Source organism: Leptinotarsa decemlineata, unplaced genomic scaffold (assembly GCF_025532065.1).
Source record: "Leptinotarsa decemlineata unplaced genomic scaffold, Ldec_3_MD MMD2_tig00026336_RagTag_RagTag, whole genome shotgun sequence".
In the NCBI taxonomy this organism is placed as follows: Eukaryota; Metazoa; Arthropoda; class Insecta; order Coleoptera; family Chrysomelidae; genus Leptinotarsa; species Leptinotarsa decemlineata.
Window position 1 is genome coordinate 7,683,521 of NW_027412692.1, and position 12,261 is coordinate 7,695,781.

At 35.2% G+C, this 12,261-nt stretch overlaps 1 protein-coding gene across 2 annotated transcripts; it reads left to right on the top strand.

The window, feature by feature from the left end:
• Positions 1–1,881: 1,881 nt before the first annotated feature.
• l(1)G0020 (RNA cytidine acetyltransferase l(1)G0020) lies at positions 1,882–11,277 on the top strand. Of its 2 annotated transcripts, XM_023157434.2 has the most exons (11): positions 1,882–2,109; positions 2,163–3,152; positions 3,865–4,137; positions 4,221–4,451; positions 4,663–4,956; positions 5,993–6,261; positions 8,128–8,360; positions 8,420–8,592; positions 10,490–10,863; positions 11,032–11,077; positions 11,131–11,277. In XM_023157434.2, exons 1-10 carry the CDS (start codon positions 2,002–2,004, stop codon positions 11,057–11,059), a joined length of 2,973 nt encoding a protein of 990 aa, XP_023013202.2. In that variant the 5' UTR covers positions 1,882–2,001; the 3' UTR covers positions 11,060–11,077; positions 11,131–11,277. The 2 variants fall into 2 exon arrangements, with proteins under 2 accessions (XP_023013202.2, XP_023013194.2); XM_023157426.2 differs by lacking the exon at positions 11,032–11,077.
• Positions 11,278–12,261: the final 984 nt, after the last annotated feature.

Sequence of the window (12,261 nt, forward strand, 5' to 3'; positions counted from 1 at the left end):
GACATCAATATGTCTTCGAAGGTTCTTTTCCAAAAGTCTGATATCCAAGTTGTTAGTATTTATTTTAGTTCGGGTTGTGCTGTTGGGGTGCCTGAAGAGGATGGTTTGTGTTTTGGTCGGGTTAATTGTGATACGCCATTTGCTGCACCAAAGAGCGAAGATGTTTATCGTTGCTTGCGGGTGTTTGGTGTGGAGAACTATAAAATCGTATCGTCTGCGTATTGAAGGATTCTCTGGGTACCTAGTGGAAGTGTCGTGTACATAGATTAAGAATAGGAAAGAAGCTAGGACAGTGCCTTGAGGGACTCCTGATTTGGGTGTTAAGGGGGAAGAAAAAGTATTACCTAGTTTGACGCGGATTTATCGGTTGTAAAGGTAACGAGGCGATTATTCTGGGCGAGAAATGTATTTGTATGAGTTTCTAGATCTGGCCTGCGGGACAGACCTTGTTGAAAGCTTCACAATGTTGAAATTTGTCCCCAGTTTTCCTTATATCATCCTTGGTAGGTGTGGCTCTGTTTTTCTGAATTAGAATAAATGACCTTTATGTTCAATTAAGAACATTAAGCCAGATTTTACTGATGTTTTCATTGCCTCTTCCGCTCTATTGAAATTATCCCTTTGCTTCTGAATTTCTGATGCCTCTGTACATTCGCGGATAGTAATTCTGCGTTTCATCGAGTATTTGTGTATCTTAGAATGAATTAATGTGGGTGCCTTCTTTGCTAGGGATAATTTCAATAAGAAGAAAGAGGCAATGCACAATTGTTCATTGCCGTTTTATATGTTATTCATGATTGTTAGAGAGAAACAATTTCAGTTTTCGATACCCTCTTCTACATTTTTAGCCATCTTAAAAAACGTCACTGTTTTCAATTATTTTCTTATTACTGCCAAATGGAACATCATATAAAGAAGTTAAGTGTTTGACGGATAGATGAATGAACAATAATGCGCTTTCATTTTTTTCCACAATTTTTTCATCAATAAAAAGTAAATATGTGTAGGTATATTTGAAAGGTGAAACTGAAACCTCTTGCACAAAATAAATCTAAAACAAGTTTCGATGCTTACGAATTTCATCGATGTTTTATTTGACAGACATGCACCAATCATAACGTCCCGCGTCACGAAACTGAAAGTGTCCCTGGCTAGCCTATATATTGAAGTTGATGTTATTTACGAGAGATAACGCTCGGAAGTGTTGGAGCCTGGCTCCCTCACCCTTTTGACTGATATATTTGTCAGAGGGACAAATGGGTCATGACTGATGTTGAAGTTAGATGTTGAAGTTAGATTGAAGATGTTGAAGTTAGATGTTCATCTGGATGAACGAAATCTTCTTCTTCTACTGACCAGCACTCTTCTCACTGTGTATCTTATGTAATGAGAACTTCGTCCGGGGAGTACAGAGGTCCTGCTTTCCGCAAAACTCTACTCCTTGTTACATTGTCCTTGTGTGAGTAACTATGTGAATAACTATCATATAAATGGTGCAATCTTATTCTTACGTGGAGATCCGGTCCACCCCGACCTCCAACTGGCGTGAATGAGGGTAGGTGTGATGTAAATCCACTGTAGCACTCAAACATGGACATCCGTATCCCAGCCTCCAACCGGCATGAATGAGGGTGCTTTTTCTCATAAAACAATCAAAAATCTCTTAACGACTCTTGTTAACACTGCTCCTTATATTCAATATTATGTTTGCACGTTCAAAAACGGCGGACAATTGAAACACAAACTGCAATAATTCTCATGTCATTTTCAGGTTGGCAATTCGGTCTATCAGTTAGAAGAACTGTTCCACAGAACACCCTATCTATAGATAGGGTGTTCTGTGACTGTTCGATGTAACATCTAACAATCTACAATTTGTTCTGTGATCTGTGATGAAGTTTGTCACAATTTTTGGTTTTGTTCTGCCTGTTGATCAATTTAACCTCAAATAAAAGTGAGGTTCTTTTTGAAATTTGGTGTGTGGTATTTTTAAAATCAATTATGGTTCGAAAAAAAATAGACAACAGAATTCGTGTTTTGATTGAAAATGGAGTGAAATTAGGGCACAGAACCCTCTTCGTTATTGTGGGTGACAAAGGCAGGGATCAAGTGAGTATAAAAAATTCAATACCCTGCACAATAGTGAAATTATTCTATTTTAGGTAGTTATTTTGCATCATATGCTCTCCAAGGCAGAAGTGAAAGCAAGACCCTCAGTGCTATGGTGTTATAAAAAAGAGCTAGGATTCAGCAGTCACAGAAAAAAGCGTATGAAACACTTACAACACAAAATACAAGCGGGAAAACTTAGTATTAATGAAGACGATCCATTTGAACTCTTTCTCGCGTCAACCAAAATACGATACTGTTATTATTCTGAAACTCACAAGATTCTTGGAAACACGTATGGAATGTGTGTTCTTCAAGATTTTGAGGCCCTCACTCCTAACTTGCTTGCCCGGACTATTGAAACAGTAGAAGGAGGTGGTCTAGTAGTTCTCCTCCTCCGAAGTATTACCTCTCTGAAACAACTCTACACGATGAGTATGGATGTGCATCAGAGATTTCGTACGGAGGCTCATCAAAATTTAGTGTGTAGATTCAATGAACGTTTCCTTCTATCTCTAGCTACATGTAAGCGTTCTTTGGTAGTTGACGACCAACTGTCAGTGTTACCAATATCGTCCCATAATTTACATGTAACACCTGTGGAAAATGTACAGGAAACTACTGAAAATGAGTCTGAACTGATGGAATTAAAGGAACAGTTACGTGATACCCAGCCAGTGGGTAACCTCGTGAACTTGTGCAAAACTTTAGACCAGGCAAAAGCTCTACTCAAGTTTGTTGAAGGTATTTCTGAAAAAACTTTGAGGTCTACCGTATCGTTGACGGCTTCTAGAGGAAGAGGAAAATCAGCAGCTCTGGGTCTTGCTGTATCTGCCGCTGTTGCCTTCGGCTATTCTAATATATTCGTGACCAGTCCCAGTCCTGAAAATTTGAATACTTTTTTTGAATTCGTGTTCAAAGGGTTCGACGCTTTGGAGTACCAGGAGCATATTGACTATGGCTTGGTTCAAAGTACAAATCCAGAATTCAACAAGGCTATTGTTAGGGTTAATATTTTTAGGGACCATCGACAGACAATACAGGTAAGTCAGCATTTCACATTCTTCCATCAAAAGAAAATTCATATTCTCACATAATAGGGAATTTTCTTATCACTAAGAAGATGTTTACTCAGTGAATCTAGTTTTATAACGCCAATTCTCTTTCCAAAATATTTAGCATTTTCAAACCAGTTCGATAACATTCAACAAAGATAGTGTTTACTACACAGGAATTCATGTTGGTTTCAGTAACACCTTTTGTTAAAAATCCTCTTCTAAGATGCCGTGTAAGTGTGGTTATTAACCATCTATATAAGTTAATTCACTTTTAAAAAAAGGTCAGCTAACTTAACAATTTCCATTCATAATATTAATTATTCTGAGATAGGTACTCGCTACCAGGTTATAATGGCTTATGATTACTTGGGGCTATTTGAATGGAGTCAAACTGACATAAAGACGGCCAGGAAAACTATTGAAATGATTGAATCCAATAAAAACAATTATTCTTCTCACAAGAACTTTTACTCTCGTTATCGTAACATTGGAGAACAGTTACATTGTGATAACAAGCTTTTTTATGAATTCATTCTAAGCCAGTCCAATTTTACCTTTCAAAACTGGAGTTCAAAACTTGAGTTCAAAACTTCTATTTCTCAGATAGCTGTGATTCCATTGGAACTTTAGAAACTTAAAATTATTAATATAAAATTAGTTATTTTAAAAAAATTACCTTCATTGTATCAATTTTCAGTACATTCACCCAACAGACAGCCATCGACTATCTCAAGCAGAACTTCTTGTGATAGATGAAGCCGCTGCTATACCTTTACCGTTTGTCAAGGCGATGTTGGGTCCATATTTGGTCTTTTTAGCATCAACTATAAATGGCTATGAAGGCACCGGAAGATCGTTGTCGCTGAAATTATTGAACCAGTTAAGGGTTCAAGCGGCACCTGTAGGAGCCAACACAAATGCTGTAAATAAGAAGGATTATGGAGCTGCAACAGGAAGAACATTGCATGAAGTAAGTTTACGTTTTCATGAACATTTTTGAAGTTTCATTTGAACATTGGGTTGAGCTTCTATTTTTACAAACTTGTTTTTCAGGTAACACTGGAAGAATCAATCCGTTACAAACCAGGAGATGAAGTTGAGGCATGGCTCACTAAGCTGCTGTGCCTCGATTCCACTTCTGTAGCTCCAATTTTGTCAGGATGTCCTCCTCCTGATGATTGTGATTTGTATTATATCAACCGAGATACACTCTTCTGCTATCATAAGGCTTCCGAGGAATTTTTACAGAGATTGGTTGCACTGTATGTTGCTTCTCATTATAAGGTAAGTAATATTTATTTGTCAGCTCAAGAAGTTCGATCACTTGTCTACATCAGAGGTTCAAATACTTACCAAAGCATACTCTTCAAGTCGGACAAGCATAGACATAGTTTTATTCAAAACAGAAAGAAATACCATTAAAACTCTATAAATAACAATAATTCAATCTAAGTATCCGAAAGAAAATAGCTCACTAGTATATATTTCTCAACAGAACACACCCAATGATTTGCAAATGATGTCAGACGCTCCAGCACATCATCTGTTCTGCCTTCTAGGACCTGTCGATCCCAATAGAAGAACCTTGCCAGAAGTTTTAGTCATTATACAAGTTTGTCTTGAAGGAGAGATCTCCAAAAATTCTGTTATGGAAGGATATTCAAGAGGTAAAAGAGCTTCGGGAGACTTGATACCTTGGACAGTTGGCCAGCAGTATCAGGATGCAGATTTTCCAAGACTGTCTGGAGCTAGAATAGTCAGAATTGCAACCCATCCTGATTATCAAGGGGTGAGTTTTTTTTTAATTTCGCATAAAGATACTAATTTTGGTGTTTGGTGCATTTCAATTAGTTCTTGAATAAAACACTTTTGTCAACTTCTAGAATTATATACATCAAACATTTCTTAGAAAAAAAGATGCTATAAAAATATTGTTTGGTTGATTTGACCGAAATTGGTTAACATACGAGTCGATGGTAACAGCTGTCTGAAAATATGAATGATATTGGATTTGAGTTTGATTTAATGAATACTCATTAGGGTAACTTCTTGAATTGAGATAATTGAAACTCTTGATGAATTGAATAAATAATTGCATTCAACACCAGCTCATTAGCAAGAATATCTCATCAATGGTAAATATTTTTATTACGTGTTATGAATGTAATAGAATTCTTACTTAATACCCACCCAATAACCACTTGCATCACCATTTCATCTTTTTAGAGCAGCATACATGGAGCTATTTCAATCTAAGGTATCTTATGGATTGCTTTTCTGGGAAAATTCAATTGATTGGGAGAAACAAAGCGCTATTAAAGAAATTTTATATTTTGATGATACCTGCTTTATACATATTCCAATGTCTTGTCTACATCAAAACACAAAACATTACTACAGTAAACAAGCAACCAGAAATGTCGACAACCTCCTTACGCCAAAGCATCGCTTGCCAATCACCCATAAAAGGACTGCTGGTTGATCTGTGTCCCTACAACATCGACGAGTTTCTCGGTGTTAAATTTTAATATTAAATCATATACTTTATTATATTTTTAGGTGTAGTTTGTCGTGTGTATGTATCGTTATATTTTTAGGCTTTTCCTGATGATGCAGAATCCATTAAAATGGGATATTATGGAAAGAATTCATTGATTGATTTTTACTGTTGTTGAGTTTACCCATCTTTTTGTCGTCGGATCAGCTTATCACAATTTTTTTATTCAATTCTTATGGGAATATTTAAGGACTGTGTATTAAATTTACTTTCTGTCAAAGTCAAACTAATTTTTTATCATGCATACAAAACTTATCTTCCTTTCTAGATGGGATATGGTGCTAGGGCGCTTAACCTACTCAAACGATACTATGAATACAAAATTCCCAGCATAGAGGAAGATTCCCAGCTACCTAAAGAAGAAATCGATAATATAGAAGAAAACCAAGTGGGTCTTCTGGAGGAGTGCATCGAACCTCGTAAATCCTTGCCACCATTACTTCTTAAATTGAGTGAGAGGCCACCTGAGAGATTGGATTATATTGGAGTGTCTTTTGGCTTGACAGAGCAGCTGCTTAAATTCTGGAAGAAGGCAGGGTAAGACAAGGTCATTTTAGTTTCTAATTTTGTCATTAAGGTCAACTGCTTTGCTTTTGCACTGCTTAATGGATCTTTGAACAAGAAATCCTTACCAAAGGTATATTATGCATTGGTACATTTAATTCTGATAGAAAAACCTTTTGTTATTCAAAAGAGGATAATTCACCTGATATTTCTCACATTTATATAACATCCTCAACATAACTAGAATATATATTACAAAAATTTTAATGTATGTCACAGCAAACATAAATAAGTGTGAAAGTTTGGGATATTTCCGAATATGCTTTAAGAAACTCCGATAACTTGCTAGTGTACAGGGTTTATGACATGACGCTGTGATGTCACATTTCATCAAAAACTAGTAAACTGATAAGGATTACATAACACGTTTCATATGTGCTCACTGGTGGACGCTCTCAGGGCTGTCTATTCGGATTGCCCCACGATATTTTGCAGAGCTGTATGCGCCTGTGGATACTTTTTATATAGATTTTGCATGTAACGGTTCTAGAGAATATCAAAGATAGATGCTGACCATTATGCATTGAAGAAATTCAAGTCTAACTGTTGCTAGATCTTCATCGAAGAGACCATGTAGAGCGCCTTCTCAGTTTATATTTGTTAACAGACAGGGAAATAACCTAAAAAGTAGCTTGGTGTAGTGTCAACAAATAAAAACTAACCTAACACCAAACTGTGTTCATGGGCAATCATTCAGTCTCCTGCAGCAAATTACCTTCTGAGACCACAAGTCCATCAGTGATCACGAAAAAATGTATTCTAAGTCGAATAAGAATTGTGCGGTATCTTAGCTTCAAATATTTATAGAAAATAATAGGAAAAAATGGCTTCAGCTGAACCATAAATGTTCATCAAACAACTTCACCAAGTCTTTGATAAAAATGATGTTTTTGAGCAAGTGACGTCATGCACTATGATTGGTGTTCTTTATCTTGAGAGTGATTCAATGATTTGAATATCAAATTAGAATGTAATTCCTTGAAAGCAAAGTAAAATATTCTGTTTTTAGGATGTCTTATCACAGAAAGTACTGTTTCGCAGCAAAATTTCATTTTTGCTTAAAAGCAAAGTAAATCATTTTGTTTTTAGGATGTCTTATCACAAAAAGTAACGTTTCGCAGCAAAATTTCATTTTTATTTGGATAGTTGCCAGCCCTATTCAAGTGACCAGTATTTAGAGTTGCCTTGCTCACAAGTTAAACTCTATTAGAACTTCTAAGTTTCAATGCACCTTATAGACTTTGGAGACCTGGGTCTTTTGTTTTATAACCATTAGAAATTTTGTTACTTACGTTATATATGAATTTTACGATATTTTATCCAGAACTTTTTTATTGCTTCCTCCTATTTTCCTTGATCTGTTGCTTCAGACAGTTTTTCCGTTTGGAACCATTCTTTTTAGTCTGGTCCTATTCGTACTTTCTACTTGTCCATATTATCCTCTGTGCTTTAATAACTGTCGTAATTTTCATTTTCATTATTTCATTTCCAAAATGTTTCTTGCTCATTGACTTTAATTCTCACCATGACTTTTTCAGTGCTCGTATCTCGCCTGCATACTCAACTGTTGCTAAGATAAATGTTTTGTTAATTCTTTTTGTTTCTCTTGAAAACAATTAAGATTGCATTAGAGAGCTCAGCGTTTCATATTTTCAATTTTCTTTATGAATCCTCGTTTTTCCATCCCAGCTTCAGTAATTTTAACTTGCAAGTATGTAAATGCATACTCTTTTGAAATTATATTTGTTATATATTTATCTTCAAGCTATATCTTTTTATCTCAACTACTTTTCTCACCACTCTCTGTACAACATCTAAGTTAATCATGCTTTTTTTCAGTTACCTTCCTGTTTACCTGAGACAAACCACTAATGACTTGACTGGAGAACATTCCTGTATAATGCTGAATGTTTTAAATGTTGATGAAGTAAAAGAAAGTGAATGGTTAGCAGCATATTGGGTAGACTTCCGAAGAAGGTTTGTCAATTTGTTGTCATATCAGTTCAGCAAATTCTCTCCCGGATTGGCACTAGGAGTTTTATCTAATAAAGCTGTGAAACTCAAAGCTAAAGGTGAATATTTTTGTATAATTCGAGTATTTGCTCATATAGTGACATTATATAATTTTTAGAATTGTCCAAGCAAGAACTGGATATGCATCTGACCACCTATGATGTGAAAAGGTTAGAAATGTACAGCAATAACTTGGTGGATTATCATTTGATAATGGATTTGATGCCAACATTGGCAAAGTTATACTTTTTGAACCAGATGGGTGATATGCAAATGTCTGCGGTACAGTCAGTAAGTAAACTAAATGATTAAAGATCAGACAATTCACAAAATTTCGTACACAATTAAAGGTACACTTTATTTATCAAAATTGTGGCTGTTAGAAACTTCATTTTCTCATACATGGTTTCCTTTTTTTTCCTGTCACTAACAATTCGTAACAGAGCATTCAATTCTGAACAGTTTGGTTCTTTCTGCTGCTGGCAGTTCTGTTTTGTTTAGGTCTATTTGGCCTACACCCAGTTCTGCTAGTACTAAAACTCTCAGTATTTTACACACTACACCAAAACATCGACAACTGATGTCTCCATTGAGCTGGTTGAGACAAGCTGACATATTGAAACTAATCTAAATTCAATAAAAACAATTTTCAAAAGCAAATGAAATTCCATGTGATGTTCAAAATATTAAAATTAATGAATCTCAAGTCTTACAAGATGAGTTAAGTCCCGAAGGTATGTCCAGTTCAATAATTCCCCCAACTTCGCAGTACGAGGGCCTCTTTGTAAGTTTTGCGACTAGTAAGGAACATGCGGTAATTTATCATTTAAAATGACTTTATTGTTTTTCAAAGTATTCTTCATGATGATCAATAATATACTCATGCATTCGCCTAAACCATTTATTATCGCATCCATGCCACTCCAAACGTGGTACCTCCATGTATTTTAAATGCATATTCTGCTTGTTTTGGCGTCGAAATGCGTTGACCACGCAGTTTGTTCTTGATATTGGGTAACAAAAAAAAAAGTCTTTGAGAGCCATATCAGGAATGTAGGGTGGATGACCCATAATTTCAATATTTTCACTGGTCAAATAGGCAGTTGAGTTAGCGCTCGCATCATTGTGGTGAAGAATTATTTTTCATCTTTTTTTTTTTATTTGGCAAAGAAATGGTTGTGTAACACTCAGAATTGACTGTTTTACGTTTCTCTAAAGGCATTGTTGCTGTTTGACCACTTTTTCGAAATAACCAGGTGACCATTTGTTTTGAAGTGTTTCGAGTGCAAACAACTTTTGTTGGGGTAGGTCTACGTTGAAAGACTCACTCAGTCGACTACTGTTCAGTTTCCGGCTCATGCGATTTTTTGCACCAATTCACACGATCCTTTTTTTGAGCAATTGTCAAATTTTTTTAATAGCCAAGTCTCTATGCAATATCGTTTGTTTGTAATTTATATCAACACCCAAGGATGTCCGAATCTCATGATATGTTACATGTCAAACTACGATTTAATTCACTAAACACTAAACCGTCAGCAAATGGCCTTGTGTCGTACTTCATGACCAATGCAGTCTTGCCTGGATAATTCATGGTGAAATTCGTGAAAAATCATTACACGAAAATGTTCTTGTTAATTCAAGTTTTCACTGAAACACAATTTTCCAGACACTGTTAACAATACAAGTAGCCTCCATATTATAAAACGTTTTAGTTAAAAAATCTTCTGAAGTGTCAAACTTTTTTATTGTAAGGTTAGATTTTACCTAGGAAAAGCCAGTGTTGCCAATTCGTAAAACGTATAGGGCAGTCCTCCTATGGAGAGATAACCTGAAAAAATTAATATTGAAGTATAATTAGCTGAAAGGAAAAGTATAGAGCTGAAAGGAAATTCAACATTTCCTGAAAAACTGGTTATATTTTATAATTGAAATCTCTTCATATTCATAGCAATGTAAAAAAGTAAACAGTGGGAACAGGTGGGAATGTATAAAATCTACTTATATATAAACAGTTCAATACTTTAGTCCCTACCCAATTTGTCACTGATGTTCAAATGCTTTAAAAAAATTTGTTTCTGGAAATCTTTCAATGTTTCTCTATTTCTGAACTCAATTCAAACATGTTTATTCCATATTTTTAATTCATTGTACTTTCACTTGTTTCACTTGAATATATTGTTTTCAGGCAATTGTTTTGGGCTTAGGTCTCCAACACAAGACAGTCGATGATCTAGCAACTGAGCTTGATCTTCCTTCCACTCAACTACTTGGTCTCTTCAATCGACTCATTCGTCGTTACGTTCAGAATCTTAACCGAATCCTTGAACAGGATATAGAGGGTACTCTGGTGCCACAGAAAAATGTTGACATGACACCTGTGGCTAAGAGTATGCACGATGAATTGGAAGAAGCAGCAGGGGAGTTGAAAAAGAAGCAGAAGAAAGAACTTGAAAGGCTAAAGAAGGAGAATCTGGAACAATTCGCTATAAAGGGTAGCGAAGAGGAGTGGGGAAAAATATTGACGAGTAACCGTAAAAAGAATATTATTACAGTGAAAAGGTAAGGTTGAATGAATAATTGTATCTTTCAATATGTTTCTATGTGACTTTTGGAGAATATGAACAATCAGTTTTCCACCAACGTATTTTTGTTATTGAAGTTTTGTCATAAATAAGCCTGAAACCAAACAAATATGTCGACTCTTCAATGAATAATTAAATTTTTTAGTAATTCGGAGATTCAGGCTGATGAATAAGTTTCCATGCTGAAACAGGTAAATAATTGAGGAATGATTTTTTAATCTATTTATTTTTTGTCACTTTATAGTGGAGAGAAAAGAATGGCTGATAATGAGACGGAAGTGACGGAAGATCCTGAACCAGCCAAGAAAAGAAAGAAGGGAAAAAAGAAGCAGAAGTAGTTTTTATATATAGTTATAAAAAATAAAGTTTTTATCAAAATAACAGATCATAACTGCCTTTTTTTATACTACTTTAAGGAGTAGTCAGTGTCAGTTCTTTTTCATTTGATGAGAAATTGTATTTGCTATTTCAAGTTCCTTCTGCTTTCATAGAAGAATATAATAAAAATACTTTCATTTCTGAAACAACTACTGACATCAATAATATTAACATAATGTTACGTTTTTCCCCGTGAGTTGAACAATAATTGACTACACTGAACAATAATCAAACTTAACTTTATTTCACTTTGAATACAACAAACACTTCATTTATTATTCGAATGGCTATCACCTTACTAGATCGCTTTGCGTACCGCACTGTAACTTCCACTGGAATGTCTCGATGTGCTCGTGGCTAGCTTTTGTATATCGGAATTCCACCGAAGCCTGCAAAATAGCCGCGAAATGTCGGTCGAACTGAGCGCGCTCTTTGCCACGTCACAATTGGTTTATGGCTACCAGTGACGGCCGGCGTTATTTTCTTTAGGGCATGATTTACAACACTAGCATGAAAAGCGAGGCAAATGGGAGTAATATGACATTGCATATCTCAACAGATTCAAAAATATAGAGTGCCAAAAAAGTTTACAGAAACATTTCAGTTCCTCTTCGAGTGGAAGGCAACTTGTTTAGTTTATCGTTATAAAAAAGTATCTGAAGACAGTATTCATCTCTCTCAACTACCTAAAAAGTAGGTTCTGGTAGATGCCTGCCGTAAAACAAATACTTCCCCGGCTAATACCACACAATAAAATGTTTCTTGAATATAATATTTAATTTTTGTCAGATACAGAAATTTTGAGGAGCTACAAGCATATTTAAAAAAAACATCAGGTTATAATTAAATCTCGCACTTATTTAATTCCTCCGATTTTAAAATTGTCAATTCTATTCTACGACATGTTTTGCAGGCAAGGCTATACTGTTATTATATTTGTTATAAAATAATATTTATTATGATACCAATTTCGATTGGTTAACAACTGGATAGTGTT